This window comes from Neopsephotus bourkii, unplaced genomic scaffold (genome assembly GCF_033783945.1).
Source record: "Neopsephotus bourkii isolate Nb327-2 ecotype Australia unplaced genomic scaffold, CSIRO-AGI_Nbou_v1 NB_1493, whole genome shotgun sequence".
Classification (NCBI taxonomy): domain Eukaryota; kingdom Metazoa; phylum Chordata; class Aves; order Psittaciformes; family Psittacidae; genus Neopsephotus; species Neopsephotus bourkii.
Window position 1 is genome coordinate 4,295,774 of NW_026901969.1, and position 25,131 is coordinate 4,320,904.

General features: G+C 39.4%; 1 protein-coding gene across 2 annotated transcripts in view; it reads left to right on the plus strand.

The window, feature by feature from the left end:
• The window catches only part of LIN7A (lin-7 homolog A, crumbs cell polarity complex component), a 51,491-nt gene that overhangs the window by 11,373 nt on the left and 14,987 nt on the right, over nucleotides 1–25,131 (plus strand). For both annotated transcript variants that reach the window (XM_061369358.1, XM_061369357.1), the window contains exon 2: nucleotides 10,542–10,660. In XM_061369358.1, coding sequence (XP_061225342.1) covers nucleotides 10,542–10,660 — 119 coding nt within the window. The remainder of the gene's footprint in view (nucleotides 1–10,541; nucleotides 10,661–25,131) is intronic.

A 25,131-nucleotide genomic window follows, 5' to 3' on the forward strand; every position in this document is an offset into this window, starting at 1 on the left:
CTATGAGGTCTCCACGCAGCCTTCTCTTCTCCAGGCTGAACAGCCCCAACTTTCTCAGCCTATCTTCATACAGGAGGTGCTCCAGTCCCCTGATCATCCTCGTGGCCCTCCTCTGGACTTGTTCCAACAGATCCATGTCCTTTTTATGTTGAGGACACCAGAACTGTACACAATACTCCAAGTGAGGTCTCATGAGAGCAGAATAAAGGGGCAGGATCACCTCCTTCGACCTGCTGGTCACGCTCCTTTTGATGCAGCCCAGGATACAGTTGGCTTTCTGGGCTGCAAGCGCACACTGCCGGCTCATGTCCATTTTCTCATCAACCAGCACCCCCAAGTCCTCCTCTGCAAGGGTGGTCTGAATCTCTTCTCTGCCCAGCCTGTAGCTGTGCCTGGGATTGCCCCGACCCAGGTGTAGGACCTTGCACTTGTCATGGTTAAACTTCATGAGGTTGGCATCAGCCCACCTCACAAGTGTGTCAAGGTCCCTCTGGATGGCATTCCTTCCCTCCAGCGTATCAACCGAACCACACAGCTTGGTGTCATCGGCAAACTTGCTGAGGGCGCACTCAATCCCACTGTCCATGTCAGCGACAAAGATGTTGAAAAAGACCGGTCCCAACACTGATCCCTGAGGGACACCACTCGTAACTGGTCTCCAGTCGGACATTGAGCCATTGACCATAACTCTTTGTGTGCGGGCATCCAGCCAGTTCTTTATCCACCGAGTGGTCCATTCATCAAATTGATGTCTCTCCAATTTAGAGACAGGGATGTCGTGTGGGTCAGTGTCGAACGCTTTGCACAAGTCCAGGTAGATGACATCAACTGCTCTACCGCTGTCCGTCAGTTCTGTAGCCCCATCATAGAAGCCACCAAATTGTTCAGGCAGGATTTCCCCTTAGTGAAGCCATGCTGGCTGTCACCAAGCACCTTGTTGTTTTTCATGTGCCTTAGCATGCCTTCCAGGAGAATCTGCTCCAAGATTTTCCAGGCACAGAGGTGAGACTGACTGGTCTGTAATTCCCTGGGTCATCCATTTTCCCCTTCTTGAAAATGGGTGTTATATTTCCCTTTTTCCAGTCGTCGGGAACTTCACCTGACTGCCATGATTTTTCGAATATGGTGGACAGCGGCTTAGCAACTTCATTCGCCAGCTCCTTCAGGACCCGTGGGTGGATTTCATCAGGACCCATGGACTTGTGCACGTTCAGATTTTTAAGATGGTCTCAAATCAATTCCTCTCCTACAGTGGGCCCAAGGTCTCCATTCTCACAGTCCCTGCGTCTGCCTTCCAAGACTTGGGTAGTGCGGTCAGAGCTTTTGCTAGAAAAGACCGAGGCAAAGAAGTCATTCAGAACCTCAGCCGTCTCCAAATCCTGTGTAGCTAGTTCACCTGAGAGCTTCCTGAGGGGGCCTACATTCTCCCTAATCTGTTTTTTATTTGCTATGTACCTGTAGAATCCCTTCTTGTTATCCTTAATATCCCTAGCCAAGTTTAATTCTAGCTGGGCCTTAGCTTTCCTAACCTGGTCTCTAGCTTCCCGGACAACATCCCTGTACTCTTCCTAGCCCGCCTGTCCTTGCTTCCACTTCCTGTAAAGCTCTTTTTTCATTTGAATTTTCCTCAGGAGCTCCTTATCCATCCAAGGAGGTCTCCTGGCCCTCCTGCTGCACTTGCTTCTAGTTGGGACGCAACACTCCTGAGCTTGTAGCAGGTGATCCTTGAAGACCAACCAAGAGTCTTGAGCCCCCCTGCCCTCTAGGGCTATATCCCCTGGGACCTTACTAAGCAGGTTTCCGAAGAGGCCAAAGTCTGCTTTTTTGAAGTCTAGGGCAGTGAGCTTGCTGCACGCTCTTCTCACTGTCCTAAGGATCTCAAATTCAACCATCTCGTGGTCGCTGCATCCAAGGCTGCCCTGCAGTGCCACATTTCCAACGAGCCCTTCCCTGTTGGTGAGCACAAGGTCAAGCATGGCACCTCTCCGTGCCAGTTCCTCTATTACTTGCAGAAGGAAGTTGTCTTCCACACAATCGAGGAACCTCCTGGATTGCTTATGCCGGGCCGTACCGTCATTCCAACGGATGTCAGGGTGGTTGAAGTCACCCATGAGAACGAGGGCCTGTGAGCGTGAGGCTTTTCCTATCTGCCTATGGAGTGCTTCATCCGCAGATTCCTCTTGATCTGGTGGTCTATAACATATTCCCACAGTAATGTCTCCCATTGCTGTTTTCCCTTTAACCCTGACCCACAAGCTCTCTGTTCTGTGCCCAGACAACTATCGAAAGTCTGAAAATTGCTGACAAAAACACATCTGTGATGTCAATTATGTGAAGATTTCGAGGGAAAAAAATAGGACATGATCTATCTATGTACAGCAATAGATATGTTAAGATTGACCAAAGTAAAGCAAATAGAGTTCTCTCAGTTGGCCTTTGTGGTAAGTTAAGGCTTTGAAAATCTCTAGCTGAAGAGAACAGGGATCACTAGTTAAGAGAGTGAGAAGTGGGGGAGAGATTACTCAAGATACTGTAGGCATTGTCAGGTTCAGAGAACATAAAGGAGCATGTTTTTTCACTTAAGGGAACCTGCCTTTTGAATTTTGCATTTGAACAAGCTAAGCAGAGTATTCAGGAGCAGTATGCCTCAAAACAGCAGTGCTTAAGTATTTCAGGCTGAATGCCTGAAACAGCAGAAGTGACTGAAATTGCTAAGGGAGAGCCTTGCAGGGCTTTTGTGCTCTTGAAGATGCTGAGTGGAGGGGTCTCCCCACAGTTTGCTGTCTGTGTTTGAATCCCAGGTGGCACTGCTTTCCCTGCAAACAACCTGTGTCCTTTCTGTAAGTTACTTTGGAAAATGTTTCAGACCTTTGCTTGGTGTCCCTGCCAAAGCTGTTGGGAAGACTCATGGTACATAACACTGCCACGGGTTTTGTGTGCAACAGCTGGGTCACAGGCTCTGTGTCAGTGAAACAGAGAATTTGGGTGTCTGTGGTGAACCTGAGAAGCTAGAGCCACACAGAACCCAAGTGCAGCTCAAAACACATAGAAATATACAGACTGGAACATGGTCTGATGAGTAGCCAGAGGAAATGACCCTGCCCCAGACAGTGGGAGAATGTATTTAGAAATCCATGGGGATATGCCATTAATGTCACTGGGCGTCTTACATCAGGCAAAATGAGACAGACAAGAGATACAATCAATCATATTTCAGAGTCGATTTTGCTCATACATTAAGAAAAAAAATCTATAAAATCATTGGCATTTTTAAAAGCTTTTACTAAAAACCACATTAGTCTGCCTGCTAACAACCGTTCTTTTTAGATGTAAGTGTTCTGAAGTACGATGTCTCCTGGACCACATGAAGGTAAATTTGCATGAGTCATTTGCTGTATATCTGGTCAGTAGGAGTAGGTTTCATCATGCTGATGTAGATGTCTGATATGTAGGATGCAGGCATTTACATCTGAGCCAATCATCGAGTCTCACTTTCTAGTCAACAGAGGGAACAGGCACTCCCAGCCTATGATTCATCTCATCTAAAATAGGTCAGATGAATTGTAGCCTCAAAGCGTCTGTTTTTCCTCATTGACTGTAACAGCAGTATAGGGTGAGTCGTTGAATTGTCGATGTGTACATCAGAAGTGTGGTGGATTGAAACCCTCATCACAAGATGAATCATGAGACTTCTTATATGATTGTTCTTTGTTATATTTATTTGTACATTCATAGTATTGGTTAGCCTCAGGAGTGTAAAGTGCCACTGCATTAAACCTATAACTGCTACCCATATCATCCTAGAATGTGAAAGCACTGATAGTAGTATTCTTGCTATAATTAATTTGAATAGACCTCACAGATACACACTATAAAGTGTTGAATGCTACTGCTGTTCTCTGACAGCTTAGCTCATTGGTCCCTGCACATCAAGTCTGATTTACCATGGTGAAGTACACCTTTATGCTTCCTGATTACCATGAAATTTTGGGCAAGACAAACGTATCAATTTAAATGGGAAAAAAAAAAAAGAAGCCTGCTCTTTGCCTCAGTGTTTCTGAACTCTCCAGATTAGATTAAAATAAAAAAAATAATGGGAGAGCTATTGTATTTCAAAAGCGCACTGTTCTGATAGTAAGGAACTGAAGAGGTGAATGGAGACATATTGGGCAGTCTGGTATTTGACACCAGAGTGAGAATTGCCATGTTGTACAAAGCAGTGACTGGCAGCAGATCTCTAGTGATACAGACAATTTTCAAAAGATGCACACTGAAAATTTTCCAAAGCTGTTGCTTTAACCATGAAGTCACATAAATAGTTTGATACTAGGGCTACTGGCAATGAATTATGAATAAACTTTACTAATCACCACAGAATTCTGATTGTCCAACCATTGATTACCTGCTGTCATTTGATAGTGTTTGGAGAGGACTGCTAAATATAATAAAGCATCCTGTGTAGGGTTTGGGAATTACGTTAAAAAGTTGGCAGAATAACATGAAGAATTCTGGGATGTATTTTCCTGAGTTTAAATGAGTAACTAAGCCTGAACAAAAGTACTGGAGGAATGAAAAACTACTGACAATTGTAAGGACCCGTTCTGTCATGCAAATTTTTCACCTTGTTGTGACCTTTAATCAGGCTGAAGGTGTGTCCTGAGTTCAGCAGTGCAGTCATTTTTCTCCTTCTTAGTAGCTGATGCAGGGTTGTGGTTTTGACTTTTGGCCTGGGAACAGTGCTGCACCAGCTACTAAGGAGAAAAACGACTGCTACTGCTGAACCCAGCACACATCTTCAGCTTTAAAGGTCTTCAAGCACGACAGAAAAGACCCTGAAAACTGACAGGATTATTATTCAGTAATGCCATGGTGAAGCTAGTGAATATTTTAGACGCTTCCTGAGTGTCCTTGCTATCAATGTGTAGTGATGTTCCACCTCTTCAAGGTACCAAGTAGTGTTTGTGCAGCATTTACTTTGCCTAGTAACTGGCTTACTAATGCAGTGAAGATCTCCAGAATTAACAGGAATGAGGCATAGAAAGAACTCAAGAAGATTAGAAACCTGTTTAGCAGTATCTTATTAGAAAAAATTGATCGCCATATTTTGGCTTTGAGAGCATCCTAACATGATTCAAGAATAGTTATTAAAGAAAAACTGTGTTTCTGAGTAATTACTGTTTGAACACAAGCAAATATTACACAGCATTGTAGCTACTATTAATTGCCTAATAGTCTCCTAAGTCAGGGGGTAATATATTTATTTTAAGGACTGCAGATCAACTGACTCATAGACTAGCACAAGAGAGGAAGGTTAGACACTGGTAGATAATACAAGGGTTTTCACATTTTGTAGTATAAATCATGTGCAGAAGTTCTTTTTGAAGAGGTACTCTGGTATTAAATGGGATGTATTTAGCATGCTAAAATAATTTGCTACATTTTTCGTAATACTTTTCAACCTGACTAAACTGAAACAAATCCTGCACAAAATATACCAGACTGAAACCCCAGTCTGGACAACTTTCAGAGTGCTGGAGCCTGGTCTACCCAATTTTAACAGTAATATGAGAGCGCTAAGTTCAGACCAGCCAGGATTTTGTCTGTGAATTCACAATTTGCTTTCAGATTGTAAAAGCTGAATTGCAAAGTATTGGAAATTACATTTGTTTTTCAGAACATCCAGCAAATCAAACAGGTCAGTCTTTGTTGTGCATTGCTAGATATTTGAATGAAACCCAACAAGTGAAAGCAATATATAACAAAACAAAGTGATATCTAAGCCAGATGACCTTTTTTTAACTGCATTATGTTATAGTGCTATGTATACATGATTCAACTTTGTTTAGTATACCGTGGGAATGTTCCACTTGTATCACAGATGGTATCTTGCTAGTTCTATGTTCCGGTGATTCCTCTCTTTCATAGGGTATGTATAGTAACCTCCTGCTTGCTTCTTACTAGCAATGCAAATGAAACTTCATGCAAATGAAAATAACAAGAACACTTGAAGTTTTTTTTCTGAAAATCATACTTTTCTTTTGATGAGTGCATTTGATAAAATGTGTTTCACCCAACCAGAGTCCCCTGCCTTCTGTGCGCTTCACTGACAACAGGACCCACCATGCTGAAACAGTTATTTCCTGAAAGGCTGTAGGCAAACACAGTGATGAGAAGACAAAAGAATATTAAGCAGAATGAGAAAGAAAATGTGCATAAGGAAATCAGAAAAAAAACTGTAAAAAGAATATGTGGTTAGAATTGGGTATAATGAGGTAAATAAGTGCATGTCCCTTTTAAAGTATATGCATCATAGAGTATACAGGAATGATTCAACCCACTTCGTTACTCAGACTTCCCACCAATTTCTGTGGGATATGAATGTGGAAGATGAAGATAGATTTCAATGACATTAGCATGAGTTTAATGTTAGTATAATGGATTTTTTATTTTGGAAAATGTTTGAGAGTAGGCAAGACAATCCTTTTCAGAAGTTGTGTCTAAAAATATCTTTGCTTAAAGGAAGGACAAATCAGAAATAAAAAGCAAGTGTATTTTATTTACATAGAACTTAATTTTTGTAACATAATCCCAGGATTTTTTTTAACGTATATCTATATAAATACACACTGTTTTCATCAGCTTGCTCTTTCCATAAGTATGTAAGAAAATGGTATTTCAGAACAATTCCTTGGCAATAATGTTTGCAGGCAAAGCTAGTTAGGAGAACTGGGAACAAAAAAATGATCCCAGCAGAGGAATACCAGTTCTTCTCAAACATATGACAATATTCTCATTTACTTCAACAGGGATGGATTCACTGCTGTATTTTTTTCCCACCCCAACTTTGTAGTCTTCCTCATTACCAGTAACATCACTTCTTTGAGCAAGCATTTACTTTAGTTTTAGATGGAACTCACCTCAAGTGAGTACTCGTGCACTGATAATTTTAATGTTTTAACCTGTCCTAAGGTTACTAAGGCAATTGTTTGTACAAGTCTCCCCTTAAGAGTTATTAATGGAAGTAAATACAGCCTGTTTCATGTTTATACATTTTTAGTCTGCTCAAAATATTCTGTTTTGTACCAACTGTTACATTTTGCTCCTGAAAAAGCATCAGCTGGTAATAAACAGCTTTGGCCCTGAACACATGCCTCATTTTCATTCTGTAATTTTATCCCATGAAGTGCTTTATTTTTCCGTATTCTGTCTTCTATGGGCAATATCCCACAAGTCATTGCCAGATCGAGCAAGCTACAGGCTTAATTGTGACAAGAGAAAGAAGTCTGCTTACTGCTAACAGATATGGTAGGTGAATAATACAACGAGAATTTGGGCAACAGCATTCATTTATTTTAGCATTGTCAGTAAATTTGAAAGTATGAAAAATGGGAACGCTCTTGGGATATTGTGCTTTTGATTTACCCCCAACCACTTCTTAGTTACCAAGTAATCTAGTATTGGCAAGCAACAATTTAGTGCCCATTTTTGCTCATGAGACTATTTACTAAGCACCCATGCCAGACTTTTCAACCAGAATATGAATTTATAATGTGTATTGCAACACTCATCACTTTAGAAGTGATTAATGAAGATTTAGTCTGGTCCATGCCCTAGGAAAATGTTTAGACCTGTCCTTAATTCTGTTAGATTGATTAATATAGCTACAGCTAATTATGTTGCTTTCTGAATCAGAAGATTTCTCAAGCAGTACAATATTTTCATTGAGTATTAGTTTAGGACCAGAGCAAATGTGGGTGATGCACAGAATCTTCAGGTGTGGTGATGAAATTTCTGAGCAACTGCAAACTCGTTGCAGTTGCAGAAAGTCACCTGTAGCACAGAAGCTATACCTTCTACAGGTATAGCTGGACAGAGGGAAAGACAGAACTTCTGTGAACTGTCAGGAAAAGATGCCAGTCTAGTTTAGAATATTTGAGTAGCTATGTGCATGACATTAATTTCAGAGGCCTTATCTGATCTATTAAGGTAGGCTGTTGAAGCTTCTTCAGAATAAATCATCCTGATGCTTTGTGCTGTATGACGTACCAGTTTGCACCAACTTGTACTAATAACTGGGGAGTGTGAGTTTATTGTTTAGCTAACTGCAAGTCTTAGGAGACAACACAGTCTTTAGACAAAAAAATCCAAGGTAAGTGATTTGATAGTCTTTTTAGAAAATCATTGTGACATTATTATTACAGAGAACATTAAAAATCATGTTTGTTGCTTCATACTAGGTTTCCATAATAGGTTTCCAACCTAAACATTTCTATGATATTTTATTTAATGCACTGACATTCTTTTTGCACTCTGTTGAAATGGTTCTTTCTAAAGAGTGTACTTACTTCTTCTTATTTAATTTATTAGTTGCCATCAGTCATATTATTTCCAGAATCTTACTTTTCCTTGATATCCATGGCTACCTTATTTCTCAGATCTCCTTACTTCAATAAGTGCTGTGGAGGGATCCTTCTTGGTACACCTCTACATAATTTCTTCTGTTTTTCATTTGCAAATAAAGCTTCAGTTGTTGTCTCTGTACATGCAGCTCACAAACCTGCTTCACTAATCCAGACCCCTTTCCCATCACACCCAGCTCTCTGTCTCTCTGATCCCTTGTGAATGATATTGGATATATCTCTACCAGCAGGTAGTGTGGAGTGGAGAAGGAAAGCAAATAGCAGTTGAAGCACTGCATGAATCAAAACCACAGATGAAGTCTTTGAACACAGGGTTAGGGTTAGTTTCATCTGAAAGTTCGTGAGTTCCGAAACTGCTCTGTCATGCACACTGCACCCCAGTAAGTGGAAATATCCTTCTGAAAGAAACACTGCCTACTTTCTTCTGTGCTTCCTCTCATACTTGGAGCTGTCTTTTGGCAGATGCCTATAAAAAGACATGATAATTATTTGGGTGTTAATCTACTGTGGCACAACCTACTGTGCTGACCAGTTGCCTGCCCCTTTTAATTAAATTTTAGATTTTCTGAGGTGTTGTCTTCTGTTTTCCTAACACTGATGCAGCTGGATAGGAACTATTTTCTTATAAATGCAAATGTGTGATTATATTTTTATTCCTATTACAGTTTATCTACTGTCATCTCTTTTCTATTTCCAGAAAACTTCTCATGGCTTTGTTGTATAAGACATCTGGTCAGTATAGCTCAGCTACAAGCCAAGAATTTCAAGAGCTGTTTCAATTAGCATAATCTCCCAGTCACAAACAGTACAATCTTTGTCGTCAGAAAGGAGAATTATATAAGGTTGCTTCTAGCCATTGTAGTCATTTTGGAGTTATGTGCTTGAGGGGAGGGTATTTATTTCTTCTTTGTGCAGTTAAAGCACAATATTAAAATGCCTCAAGTATTGTTTTATCATTTAGTACTACGCATTCATTTCATCACTATGATACAGACCTGTATTTAGTAGAGTGGTGTAACAGGCCAATAGTTACACTTTTTCATAGCTCTGGTGCCTATGAAAAAGATACTAGGAGATATGAGAATGACCACACAATCAAGACAACAGCTTTGCCAGTTTCAGCCATACCAGCTGAAAAGCTTCAAGGTAGTGTTAAATGACACAGGAGCAGAAACCCCTCTATTTAAGCTCTATCACACTGAAGACTGACCAAGATATGTATTGCTCAGCTCACTCCTGCACCTAAGTTAGCATGTCGCTTGCTTGACTAGGCTAGCCTCCATGAGATTGGCCACTATTTCTTGTGCCCCTGTGTCCCCAGCTATAAAGGATTGTTAGGCATTTCATGTGATGGGTTTGTTGCCCATTTTGTTTTGGGCTTTTTTGATCGTATTGTAGTAGTAACTGTAAATTAGGAGCTAGTGTTAAAAAGGAAAGATATTATGAGAGTGGGGGTGGGGGCACTGTTTAACTGGACCAGATTCCCACCCGCCACACAATATGGCTACTCACTTAAGCTTAAGCCCTCTGGACTGCTTATCAGAGACACTTGCCCCTTGACAACACATAGGTACTTAAGGAAAACTCAGGCCACCAGAAATATTGTGTATTTCTGTGGGTTGTATGGGTTTTGTGTGGCAGATAAGGTCTTTGCAAACCTAGACAATTTATAAGAAGATCAAATATTTTTCTTAGATGCTGTCATCATGTGAGTGCTTAGATAAAGACTTGGCTTCATTCTTTCAGACTTTATGAAAGTAAGTACCATACAGTTCCTGTGCTACTTTCTCTAATGCAGAAAGTAAAATAATTTAAGTCTGCTAATATGGATTGGCTACTTTGAACTGGTATCTTTGTTCCAGTGAATGTTTGCAATTAAGACTGAACCACTGTGTGTGTGTCTGTTGTATGTGTGCGTGCATGGTTAGTCCATACTTTGGGATTTGGATCTCTGAACAACAGCGTTGTTGCCTGGTTGCAGCTGATATAGCACAAGGTTAATAGCACAAGTATCTGTTGGTAAAGTGGATTTTAAATTTAAAATGACCATCAGTGTGCCCCTTTTAGTCACTTATTAGTCACTGTTTATACTGATCTGTATTCCCTTTTTTCCCCCCTCAGATGTTGCAAGAGCAATTGAGTTACTGGAGAAACTGCAAGAATCTGGAGAAGTACCAGTACACAAGCTACAGTCTCTAAAGAAGGTGCTGCAGAGTGAGTTTTGTACAGCTATCAGAGAGGTATGAAATTGAGACTTTTATCTATTTCCCAGAATAACATCCTTCTTCTGAAAAGTGTATTTGCCTTTCAGTGCTGGAGAAGCAGGAGTACCTTAGTAAAGGATGATGGATGTAAGATGTGTCTGTAGTTGCCTGCTACCATGCAGAATGCTGAAGTTACTGGAAAGCAGACACAGAACAGTCGTGTCAACAAGGCATCAAGCCTGAGGCAATTAGTCTTGCTAAGGGGGAAGGGTGATTAATTAGTACTTCAGTATTCTGCTCATACTGTTTCAGGGTCTGTGCTAACCTGTACAGCACTATGCTGGGATATGGGGACATGCCAGGTTGGGTCAATGCAGGCTTAAATGCCTGTTCTGTGAGTTCAGGTGTGTGATAGGAATGTGCTGATAAAATCAGAATGCTATGAGAGACAAACAGTGCAAGCAGTGAAGTTAACTGAAGCTGACAGGGATCTTGCCATTGAAGTCAGTGGTCAGGTCCCTATGGGCTTTGCTCCACATGTCAGAAGTCCTTGTCAGACTGCTGAGAACTGTGATTATTGTGCTGCCAGCTGTGGTCAGGGTTTTCCTAAGCTCTGCCCAACAGTATATAAATTATGATTTTTTTTCTTTGAGTTAAGCTGGAGAAGAAGCACCCCACTTCCTACATGCATAGAAGCAGTATCTTTAAAGCAGTTAAATTTCAAACATTTGTGTTACAAGTTTCTTAGACAGAAGCCATGAGTTAATACAATATTGTGTCAGTCTTCTTACCTACTGTACTGAGTGCTGTTAGCCTGAAGACAGAAGCAGCTCTAAAGGCCTTAAAGAAAGCAACATCTTTGCAGCAGAAAATCTGTAAGAACTTCTTTTTCAGTTTATCTGTCTGCTACCTGGAACTAATCTGTCTTCACTGAAATCAATGGGGAAACTAATGTTCTCTTGATGGCAACAGAACTGGACTTCTGATAACTAGGCAACAGCAGTGCATCGACTGAGGGACTGCTGCATGGCTGGAAGGGAGAAAGAGATGAACAGACATTAGTTTAATAAGCAAAATGCAACAGACTCTTTGGTTTATGGAATATATTCTTCAATGTGAGAAAGAGAGGGGCTTCCACTTCATTAAATGGCAGTTTTCAAAGATTTTTAAAGGGAATAGTGTTCCATGACAGTAAATAATGACACTATGTACCCTGAAAAGCGGATATTCTGACTAGTCCATTCATTTAACCAGCTAAATGCTTCCTTAATTGACCACCGAGTATTGAAAAGTTGTGGGGTTGTGTTGTGTTTGGGTTTTATTTCAGATAGCAGAACCCTCAAATTGTTAAAAGCAACTATTAATCTTTGCAGCGTCCTCAGTGAAATCTTCATCTCTGGAATATAGTCTTAGCAGTAGCAAACACAAAGCTTGTTGAAGCAGATGCAGAGCCTAGGAAATAGGAAAATGACTTAGACAAATGCACTCTCAGTTCAGTGAACTGAAAATAGATTTTGTCAAAATCATCTCAGTGGTATAAAAGGTCCTCATAGAGTGTTGTGTAAAGACAACCTACACATGACAGACTAATTACTGTTAGATTCTCACAGCCAAATAATAGTCACTTCCAGAAGCCTGGAGCTAGTTGGTACACAAGAATAATGTAATGATGAATGAGCAGTTAGATCAGTTCTACCAACTTCATAAACAAAAATATTTATTTCTTTTAAAATATTCAATACATTGTGTATATATAATCTAACCTATCTAGAATGTTACTATCAGAGAAGAAAACTTCTACACCCAAAAAAATAGTTACTGCCATTCATGACTATATATGTTAGTCTTTTATTAGAAGAAATGTTCAAATATGAAAGCTCATTAACAAAACTTTTCATTTAGGAAGGAGAATTGACATATATATGTACATTGCTAGTACTTAGGGTTGTCCAACATGTGGCTCCCCTTTCAGTTACTCACATTAAGCACTTGACAAATAATTAGACTGTAACACTTTTTTTCCACTGGTTGAAGAGTTGTTAGAAAATTGCAGAAAATAATTTCTTCCATTTCTTTAAAAAAATAATAAGAAAAGCATGGGATATTTTGGGCACATTACATTCTTAGACCTGTCCAAACGCTGCAGCCAGGGCTTGGAGGATATCTGAGTTGGGTCCTGCCATTAAACAGGGATGCCCTTCTTGCACTTCTCCAATGTACAGTGGAGTTTATGAAACACTGATAGCTACTTTATTGAACAGCACAAGGTTTTTTTTGAGCATATTTCAGCTTTCGATACCTGAGGCTAGACAGAAATCTCCCTGCAGATGCCATTGTTTATCTTCTCTTGGAAGTGCAAAACATGAGAGTGTGGCAAGTAGCTTTTAATTCCCTCTGTTAGCACCTACATAGACTGGAGGAGAAAAGTTGTTGACCTTACAAGAGAAGGCACAACAGTCAGTAGGAAGTCATGAGAAAAGTGGGTGTTGTTCGGAATGCAAGTGCCTTGCTGGAGTGCAGTGAAGCAGACCAGGTGTGAGCAGTAGAGAGGAGTAATTGAACTGGGATGAGGAGCAGTGGCAGGCTTTGTATTAGTATGCAAATTCTGGAAGAGGCTGCCTATTATCTGTATGCAGAGATTCAGATCTGCACTGTGTTGTGGTCACTGTATCCTGCAATATCTGAGCCTCACTTACTTTCATCAAAAATCTAGCAAAAGAGGTTAAGGCTGACACCTGTAGTCCTATAAAATCTGTAATGGAGGAGCTTTGGAAAATAGCCAGGTTTTTTTTCAATTTAAGAAATTATGGACAATTAACTATCCAGTGAGTTTATTAAAATATGTCCCAGAGAAATTAATTTTAATGGAAAGGATCAAAGATAAAATACAATCTACACAGTATCGATTGAACGTGACTTGTCCTTTCTACAAACAGGTGTTCTTTAGCTACATAAACAGGAGGTTGCTTTTATGATCAATTAGCCTTTCGAAGTATGACATACATTACTAGATTACATATATTTTGGTCTAATGTGTAGGAATCTATTAAATTGCTGTAATGAACTGTATTTGTGGGAACTTATTTCGTAAATCACCCATCAGTTCAAATCCCCACACTGAGATCATATAGAAATAAAATCTTTTTAAAGTGACTGAGTGAATGAAATTTAAATAGAAGTACTTTGGCATTTTTTTAGGATACTGTCAGGAAATGGTGATTAATGGTTCTCACTTAGCTAAATATAAGTACCACCAACTGAAATATTCTGTCTGGCACTAGGCAAGAATATGTATTAGCTCTGAAAATAAGGGAAATAATTGAAGTATGTAATGCCCTCAGTACTTCCTTTTCACCTGAAGATCCCTAGACCAGAAAACAAATTAACCAAAGTCTTGTCACATTAAAATTGAGTTTTGAGAAAAAGATTTAATTGTGTTTTAAAATTACCTGTTGTAAGCTCCCTGGCTACATGAAAATTAATTAGCTTTCTACAGCCTTGTCACTTGGCTAAAGAAGCCTGAATCCTGTCCATTATAGCATTAAGTCCTTTACTCTTCTATGTGTTTTGTTGTTTATTGAAAGCTGTTACTATGGTATAGTCTTCTGATTCCCAGGGGTTTTACTGGAAGAGATGAAGGATAAGGCTGTGAAAGTGAATGCCTAATTGCATGACTGAGAAGGGCAATTCACATGCAACACAAAAATAGGAAACCTGGACTGATAAAGTTACTTTAATTGCTGTATATCAATGAAAAGGATGTTATGAGAACTTGTAAGATAAGGTGAACTTCTGCTCTGGCAAGAAACCTTAAAGAGCTGTAGGTGCAAAAGACAGAATAAACAGCTGAGCAAAACACAGTGAGTCATCAACAAGAAAATGTGGCATGCCTTGTCAGATTATGGGAATTTCATTTACTGTTAACATCTGGTAATTGGTACTTGAAACACCAGGAGAGTAATGGTACAGCTTGATAAACCCATTCATCTCCTGATGAACAGAAGTTTTCTTTCAGGTTGATTCTTAATTTTCTGTTTTTTGTATGTTAAATATGTAAAATTCAGGTGTATCATGCTTTCCTCCCAGCCTTCTTTCACTACTCCATTTTCCATTTCAAAATTAAATCTTGTGTTTTTCTTCGTGAATATTATTTAAAAGAAAATCTGACTGGTAAATACTTATAGCAAGGCATTTATCAAAACCAAAAGTAATCAGATCAGGAATTCCTTATAATGTGGTGTGATGATCAGACACACAAAAATGACCATTATTTCATTCTGTTATCTTATGACTTCCAGCAAAATACTAAGTCATCACGGAAGATCACTTTACAAGGACTAGGTCAGTGACAATGTTTTCGTAAAAGGAGGAGCAGTCAACATAAAATTTTCTGCTGCCATGTGTTCTGTATGAAATTAGTTTGTGAAACAGCATGTTGTCATTAAAAATATATTCCATTTCTGCTTCAGTAGTTTAAAACTTTTAAACATACTATAAAATTATCTTGTGGACAGGGCATCCTGGACATTTAACTTACAGGCAGTAGCTTACAGGCAGTGTGACTTACAGGCAGTGGCAGAACACTGACCCATTTCTGATGAGGTCTGGATGACCCCATTTACATTGGAGATATATTTGATTATGTTATATAATATTCAAAACATAGCTTCATTATATGCTATGTAGGGTAATTCAACAAGCCTAGGTGGTATATTAGAATTATTTCCTTTAATCAATAATTTTCATTTTCATGCCATAGCAGTCTTAACACCTGGAATCCCAGTGCTGCTCATATGTAATGTGTTATTATCTGGTCGTTTCCTCAAGCCACCTATCTGTGCTTTTCATTATTGACCCTGATGTATGTCTGTGCAAATATTAGGGAACCAGAAGGCTGCTGGCTGGTGAAAGCTGAGTCTGGTGGTACTGTGCTCATTACTTTACTGTGATACACTGTGTGACAGTACGAGACTGGATGGAATCCTTATCTATTCACTTCAGCTATCCTGGTACAGTGGCATGCTTTTAAAGGGCTGTACTAAATATAACAATCTGGGCATTAGCTGGACTCAGGCAAAACTTCTCATTAATTCCATTATTAGCATTACTCATTTAGTATTTTAATGTAGGCTTCATTTCAAGTCCTTGTTTCGTGGTGTTTCGAGAATCTCAAGATTTGTTTGTTCAGTTTTCAGTATAATGCTGTTCCTCCACCTCCCAGACCTAGCCTCTGAGAGCATAGTTCCATTGTTTTTTGCCTTATGAGTCCCATTATCTGTAAAAATAGAGGTTCAACAGTCCAAATTCTCTTGGTTGGCACTACAGGCAGCCTCAGAGTTCAGATCTTGCTCTGAATTACTCTTTTCACTGGGAGATGAATATTTGTTACAGGAGGAGAAACACAATTTTGTTTAGTCTTCCATCTCCACAGGGTGAGGCCCACTTTTGAAGTTTTTAAAGTATAAGATAAGATGCAACTTTGGAGAAAAAATATATATGTATTGAGAAGACTTACTGCTATAATTCACAGTGCAGAACTGTGATTAAGACTCAGTGGGAAGCCTGACATCTAAAGTGCCCTACTGTCAAATTTACCCATGAAAAATGGAGGTGTTGGTCACGATTAAGCAAAAGTGGTATGTTGGACTTACTGATAAGGCAGTTAGTAAACAAAAGGGCAGTAGGACATCTCATAAGAGTAAAATGAGCAAGCTTCATCGGCTCAGATTTGTAACTCGGGTCATAAAAGCAAGTATGGTTATATTGGCATGGTGCCTCATTAGACTGGCTGGGAAGCAATGTTCTTCTTAGGCTAATCTGATAGTTTGTTATCCCTTGTTCTGGTATTCCAGGTAGTTTATTCAGAATTACTTCATTGTTAATTTAGCAGTAGTGCTCATGCAGTAGCGAATACAGAATTGTGCAAATTGACCAGATTCATTCAGCTTTTCACATGCTTAGTACCTTTTCATTAAAATTTGCATTCCTGGAAGCTAATTTTAAAGTTTCAGCATTTTATCATTTTTTATATACTGGGGTGGATTATAATGTCAGCTGAACCACTCCAGTTTACCTGAATACTGGGTCTGTGTAGCATTTGCAAGAATCTTTTGCTGTGTTTTTCAATCCCTTTTCCATTAGTATTGTCCCAGCAGTGAAAAACCACATAAAATAATGGTAAAAATTTTCACTAAATGAGTACCTCCATCACTGTTCATAAAGGGCATTACTTAGCTTCATTCAAAGATAATGGTATGGCAAAATAGTAATGTTTTCATGTTTTACAGAGTTTGCTTTCCCTCTCTTGGTTACAAGTACTGTATAATGATGAGCTGACAGAAGGATTTGTAATGTGTGTAGATTAGGACAGAAAAAAAAATTTCTAAAGATGGGCTGCCTGCTTTTTGACTTGCCACTATGCTGCATTAGACATTGAGAAAGCTCATCAGAAAAGCTTAAGTTAGCAGTAAACACAGGAAATAGATTTGTTTAATATAAAATTACACTACTGTGTTAAAATACATTTTTAGAGTGAATGTAACTAGGAATTACACAGAGTTTGAAAAACAATGAAGTTTCATTTACCACTTTACTGTAAGTGACTGAAGCATTATTCTGTTGCTTGCAAGCCCTGGATGGCATGAATAAGAACTTTTGGAATGATTACCTTGTCACTCAGCAGATGGCCTTCATTAATGGCAATTATATGAACTTACCAAGCCGCCCAGGCAGTATCTGAGAGGAGTCATTATTAAGTCTCTGTGCAATTACTACGACTTCCATGACTTCACTGCAGGAGATTTAAAACAGCTGCTCTTGCCACTTTTTTTTAGCTGCCTATAGCTAAATACATTGATTTCACACATATAGTACCCCAGAATCCAGGGTGAGACTGTATCACTGGTCTTTAATCAGTGTTTTCCCCATTGGTTTTGATTAAAGATCAATTTTCAGAGTTGGTTGATGGCTGTACACCTACTCAAATTTGTGCTCTGCTTGCATAGTTGTGACTTTCACAAAAGATAAGTTATTTTAGTGCTGCAAGAGTCCTGCAATGTATGGGATCAAAGCGATTACACATCTTGTTCGTATTATTGTTTGGCTAGCAGTACCGTATTTACTAAAACTGATGTGTGTTTCAGGTGAAGTTCCTAGTTCTGCAAATGGCTGCAGTTGCAAGTGCTGCAGGAGGTGACTCCAGCAGAACATGGGTGGTGCATCTTTATATCACTTTTGTTTTACTCACATTATCATTTTAGTTTATTGTTGCAGTATCATATTTGATTACAGAAAGCTCTTAAGAATAAATAAGAGAGCCTTTGCTGCAGTTCATCTCAAGTCTGCTTCTTCCTTGAGAGACAAATCAGCAGCAAGGTGAACTACGCAGGAATATTTATGCTGACAGGTTGTTGGAAGCCACTGCACCACTGTTTCTGTCTTGATGAAGCCTCAGTATCCCCCTGCTTGCCTGTTTCCACTTAACTGATGTCACTAATGAGACTCCTGAGAAATGCTGCTTAATCTCATTTTTTTAATTGTCTCTGTAGAAAAGAAAAGAAATTGTAAAACTGTCTTAAAACTTCATTTTAGCTACATTTTTTGTTGGTATTTAAAACAAGAAACATCAGCAGTTTCCTTCCGTCTCCATGCCTTCTAGCTCAATAGGCACACTTGAGATGAACTTGCATGATGGCCTCAGGTTATCTCATGCTTCATCCAGGCGCTGATTTTGGCAAGTTTTAGCCAAACCTGCTAAAAAGTTTAGAATGTGGCTGTTGCGTAGGGCAGCCCCAACATCTTATACAGACTTACTGAAAAGTGGAAGAAATTAGTGTTTATTCGTGCTTGGTATATTTTTGAACTCAAAAGTAACAGGCAGTGAGGTCTAAGACAGTTTTAAATAATAGGCTATGAATTCCAAGTGGTTTTATGGGAATTAACCAATCACACATGCTGCTATTTCTTTTGATACCAGATATTGCTTCTTTAGTAAATATCCTAAGGAACTTTGAAATACTCACAATTAAATTCTGCACCTTTGTACTGAGTGATATTTTGTCCAAGAGACTTTTAGGGGACAGTATTTTGCTAAGGTTTAGTAATTGCAAAGAATACACTTTCTGAGACATCTGTAATGTTATCTTCAAAGACATTTGCCATTGACTTAGAGCAGTGTAAGGAACATTAAATAAACTAAATGACCTAATCATATTTTTATTGCTACTCATATAGGTAGTTTTATTTGCAACTAGAAGTCCGGTTTTTATTATTCTTAAAAGGGTGCCAAACAACTTCCTATTGACTTTACAGTGCAAGAGTAAAGTTTCCAGACATTGGAGGGAAGAAGAGGGGGCAGACCGAGGTTTTGTATGTCCTAACAGCAACACCAGGACTGTTTCAACTGACTCATCCAATACATGCAGAGATGTGACAGCATGCATTTCCCAGTGCATCTGCTCTGTTCTTCTGCTTGTGCAGAAGGGAGGAAAGAGATTCTGGCCCCAGCCTATAACCCCTGTTGGGTTGTTTCTTGGACAGGCAGAGCCTCGTATGTCTAGAAGTCAGGGATCAAATCTTGGGTCAGCTTTCAGACAGCAGCAGAGATACTGTCAGAGCAGAGTGTGCACCACCCTTTTCCACACAAAAAAATGAAAAAAAAATGCCAGAGCAAGTAATATTTTGGTAATTTAACGGGAGCCTTCATGAAGTGTTCCACCCTAAATTAAAATGTTATACCCTTACGGTGATTAAGCTTAATTTATTTTTAACGGTATTTCAGGCTTATGCTGTTTTTTTTCCTACTGCCTAGGGATAGCTTAATTATGCATCCAAGATTCAAATAAGTTTTTTTCACTTTGGTAAAACTGACCTAGTTTGCTCCCAAAGAAGGAAAGTTTTAAATAAAATAGCCTCTTTGAAAATGTTGTCTTTTACATTCATAATATTTCTTCCACATTGTTATAAAAATTCATCTTAGCCATGATCTGATTCAATTATTTTATTACAATTGATTAATACTGAGAGGCAATAAGCAAGCAGCGCTGGGTGCACCAGGGAGTCTCTGCTCTGCCAGCGATGCACACCAGGGTCTTTGGGGTTCAGTCTTCTATATTTTGTGGTCCTGGGTCTCAGCCAGTCCTGTCTTCTCCTGTACGTCGATGTGGCTCCTTTCTGTTGTCCTTCCTTGGTTGCTGGGGTCTTGTCTCCGGTTGAGAAACTTTTACCCAACCCCTTCCTTAAAGCACTCAAGCAGTAAAACAAAGCCATAAAGCACCCTTATTATTTTAGCAGTCAAAATTATTAAAGAGGGGGCTAGTCTATTCCCTTGTTTCTTCTTCTTTCCCATCATTACATTGATAGCAACATTTATTATACATGGTACACTGGTCAGAGGTGCATTGGTAACAATGATTCCTAAGTTCTTGACACGAATCATTCTTGTATTATTTACAACATGTTCTGAAATTTAAACTGTCTCATCTCCTCGGGTTTTTAAATGAGTTTCATTTACATGTTTGAGCTTTTCAATGAGTTAGCTTCCCTGTTGCATGTGGCAACATCCATTCAGTGTTACTTCATGGAAAGGGATTGTTATGACAGTTGTGAAAATGATGCAGATGTTAGGTTTTGAAAACAGATACCCCATTTTTCCAAATTCAAACATATAACTGCTCACAGGCTAGTAAAAACTTACCATGTAGAAATATTCAGAATGCCAGGAACCTTGAATGACCACATTCTGTCAGGTAAAAATAGCTCATTAATACAGACTGGTTGTCACAAAGAAGCCTTTTCTGTGAGGTGTCCAAATTCAGTAGCTGCAGGAAATAGCTTCTGTAATACAGACTTTTTGGTACCGTCAGTAAGCTCTATAATATATCACATGCCTTCCTCTCAAAAGTACTTTTCAACCACTTCAACCTTCGCTGTACTCATAGGCATCCATTGACTTGTCCTTTTGACACTGACAAAAAAGACCTCAACTTGCTCTCAGGGACAAAATGAAGGTGATGTTTAGTATACACTGTGAACATGGATGTGAGATAACCTAATTCTGCTTCTGTTGAGGTTAATCAAATATGAGGTGTAGGCCTGTAGCAAAACAGGCCTTTATGATTCAATTCCTCAATCTTATATGAGAAGAAGAATAATGAAGAATAATATTTAAGAGTAATTATTAAATTTATTGTAACCTTCAAGTTGTGGTGTGTATACATGAACACAGTGTTCTTCCACAGCCAGTGTTTTTCTGATGTTGTAGATGTCCCTCACAGGGACTGCGATTTAGGAAGACAGTTTTCTCAAATTCTCTTTCGCTTTGGTCATCCAAAATAGTCCCTTCCCTATTTTTTTTTAAGTTACTACCAAAGATAAAAGTAGCTATTAACACAATGCAAACACAATGTTGGGGGGGTTTTGTTCAAGTTGATAGACAGAATCATAGAATCATAGAATAGTTAGGGTTGGAAAGGACCTTAAGATCATCTAGCTCCAAGCCCCCTGCCATCGAGAGAGGGACACCTCACACTAAACCATGTCACCCAAGGCTCTGTCCAACCTGGCCTTGAACACTGCCAGGGATGGAGCATTCACAACCTCCTTGGGCAAGCCATTCCAGTGTCTCATCATCCTTACAGTAAAAAACTTCTTCCTTATATCCAGTCTAAACTTTCCCTGTTTAAGTTTTAGCCCATTATCCCTTGTCCTATCACTACAGTCCCTAATGAAGAGTCCCTCCCCAGCATCCCTATAGGCCCCCTTCAGATACTGGAAGGCTGCTATGAGGTCTCCACGCAGCCTTCTCTTCTCCAGGCTGAACAGCCCCAACTTTCTCAGCCTATCTTCATACGGGAGGTGCTCCAGTCCCCTGATCATTCTCGTGGCCCTCCTCTGGACTTGTTCCAACAGTTCCATGTCCTTTTTATGTTGAGGACACCAGAACTGTTCACAGTACTCCAAGTGAGGTCTCATGAGAGCAGAGTAGAGGGACAGGATCACCTCCTTTGACCTGCTGGTCACACTTCTTTTGATGCAGCCCAGGATACGGTTGGCTTTCTGGGCTGCAAGCGCACACTGAAGCCAGCTCATGTTCATTTTCTCATCATACAAAGAAAATGGTCTGGCTTTCAGCTTCCCCATGAAACTACTGCTTTCCGGACTATGGTTTATGACAATGTTTGGTACAGCATCTTAGCTAGAGGTTGTAACTCTGGCAGAGAATACTTGCTTTCATGATATAGCTGTGCTTTTCTGAGCATGCTTATCACATGTGATAATTCAGAAAAGCAGAACACAGGCACAAAACCAGAAATTCCACTTGATATGCAAAAGACGCAGAACTAAAAATACCATCACTACAGCTTTTCATTTTCATTGAGCTGCCGCAGGTTTATGGCTGAATGGAAGCGCTCTGTTACATTGGTTTTGACCTTAAGTAAGAGGCAAAAAGTCATTATGAAAGAGGAAGGGTGGTTTGATAAGCTGCATACCTCCACACTGCTTACATACACTTTTGGTTGTTTGACTTGTTTTGCTTCTGTTGTGTCCTCATCTGTTCAGGTGTCATCTTAAATAGTCAATTATATTGGTTTGTGGGTTATTTTTTAGAAAAGCAAATATTGTTTCAAATCTTGATAAACCTATCATAACAGGCATAGATATCCAATATGAGATAAAGACTTACAAATACTTCCAGTGCAGAAGAAGGAAAGATTACCAAAAGAGATTAAAAAGACCTAGTTACATCCAACAGTTATAATTTGAAATTGGACACGTTTATCTGAGAAATAATCCATTTTTAATGGAAATGCTGTTAACCAGTTGATCAGTTTCCGAAGCAAGCTGGAGGCTTGAAATTCACAGACCTTCCTAAAGACTCTAGTTCAAGCAAAACTTATGAATAGTACACAAATAACCGGATGAGAATCCATGGTTTATGCTGTACAAGAGGTTAAGAGTGACCAGAGTCCTTCCTGGTCTTTGCAGCGTGTAAAACATCCTTGTCCACTGATGTGGTAGAAGTATGATCTGAACCGGGTGTTGAAGTACAGCTCTGGGGGTGTCTGTCCAGGCACATGTACCAATGCATTTCCTTCCACAGACAAAAATATATTGTAAGAATGGAAAATACATGCAAGAAGTTGTGGGGAAGGAAAAATGCCAAATGGTATGTGAAGAGGTAAAAATGATGACAACCAAGTAGAGGGCAAAAAAAGACTCAACCTGTTTGTGCTGGGAAGAGGGGAGGAGAGAGGCCAGCACCTATGCTGAATAATGCGCACAGATAATGAAAACATGCACACAGACATGAGCTCTTCTCTCTGTGATAAAAGACCAATTGAAATATTACTTTCCACTTGATATCTTCGAAGGGAGCAGTATTAACTTAATCCTTTTTAACATATGAGGGCAATTAGGAAGACAGGGATTCAGCATAGTTGATGGCAGAAGCATCATACTGAGGTGTAAGTAAATAACAATTCTCTGAAGCTTAGCCTCAGCTCTGCAAGGATGCACACTTGCATATTCCACTGACATGACTACATAAATGCAGTAAAACCAATTATGTCTTCTTTGTACTGGTTATTCTCAGGCTAGCTTTCCCCTCTGTACTGACTGTCAGGCTTCTGTCTTCCCTTCCTTGAAAGACTTCTTCCAAATATGGATATACAATTCTATGTTGAAGCAAATAAAAACATGACAGACGAACTAAAGAAACTAAACCCAGATGATGCCAATGTATGTGTTAAACATCATTTATCAATCTCTTTGCAACTTGCTCCTTCATTGCACCCTTTAACCTGCTTATCTTTGGCGCTTAGGTTGTGACTTACATACTATTTCATCAGGGGATGGAGCATTGAATACCTCTTACAAAGCTAACGGAACAGAATCATAGAATCATACAATAGTTAGGGTTGGAAGGGACCTTAAGATCATCAGGTTCCAACCCCCCTGCCATGGGCAGGGACACCTCAAACTAAACCATGTCATCCAAGGCTCTATCCAACCTGGCCTTGAACACCATCAGGGGTGGAGCATTCACAGCTTCCCTTGGCAACCCATTCCAGTGCCTCACCACCCTAACAGTAAAGAATTTCTTTCTTATATCCAATCTAAAGTTCCCCTGTTTAAGTTTTAACCCGTTACCCCTTGTCCTGTCTTTCATTAAGTTGTCATTTTTAACACAGCTTCGAGAATTCAGCAGAAGAGATGCTGCATCATTCAGGTTGTAAACAGAATTCTGGTTGTAGCCACCTTTATAAAACAGGCTGCTAAGTGCACTGTTATTTCTGGCCCTCCTCCTAAAGCTTCATGTTGACTTAAATAGGCCAGCCCAGTACTTGCTGCATTGTTATGAGCCCATATGGATTAATTTTTGTTAAAAAGCTAGCTCCTCAAGTACCTGTATGGCAGCCCCCTTCCCATGCTTCAGTAATGCTAAACCAGCTGCTTTGCATCCCAGCTGAATGCATAGAGATGAGGACCATCCTCATCACAGTAATACCCACTGCATCTGACTCACTACAGCTCCTGCTAGGAAAAGTAATAAAAGGTACATTTCTCTGTGTCAGCAAGAGCTGCCACACTACAAGGAGGAATAATTTCCAAGTTCAGATTTTCTATTTGTAATTTTCCTCCCTCACTTTTTCCATAGTTTTTGAGTACTTTGGGAGAATAACTTGAGATTACAGTGTCTGAGAAGACTACCTGCCAAAGCTGAAAAAGTCTGAGATCTGTATTCCTGCTTTCAGGAGTATTTCTTGATGGGAGCATTGTATTCTCTGAACCACAGGAAGGAGGAGGAAACAAAGCTTAATCCGTCTAGCTCCACAGTGCAAATGAGAGCTGTGTGAACAAACCCGTCTGCAGCATGCTTTTACTGAATGAATGTTCAGTGAACAGGCACCAACAATCTTAGTAGAAATCACTGAAATTATCTGAAACATTACCATTCACCTTCCAGCTGCATCTTTGCATCTTGAAACATTGACATTTCACCTGTAATTTAATCTCTATAATTAATGAATTGTGGAAACTCTTTTCCCTAGGATTAGACCGTCACACTGTGTATGGAGTCTATCAGCAAATACTACTACTAAACACCCATGAAGTCTTTTAGACATTCTAAAACGAAATAGCTGTACATATGAAAATAGATATACAGCTCCTTTTAAAACTAGTAACATATAGTAACCATACAGATACCATCATGAGCAACTGGCTGTAGGTGGCCCTGCTTGAGCAGGGATGTTGAACAAGATGACGTCCAGAGGTCCCTTCCAGCTGCAACCAGACTGTTATCATGTGACATGTTAATTGTCTTTCCTCAGCATATTTATATTACACAATGATGTCTTTTGAAATGATTCATCTGTCATAGTCAACAAAGACCACTGTTTTAAAAGATTTCTTTAGTAAATATTCTAAGGGATATTTCAAGTACTTATCATTAAATTCTGCATCTTTGTCTTTTTTTTGTACCGAGTGATATTTAGTCCAAATAA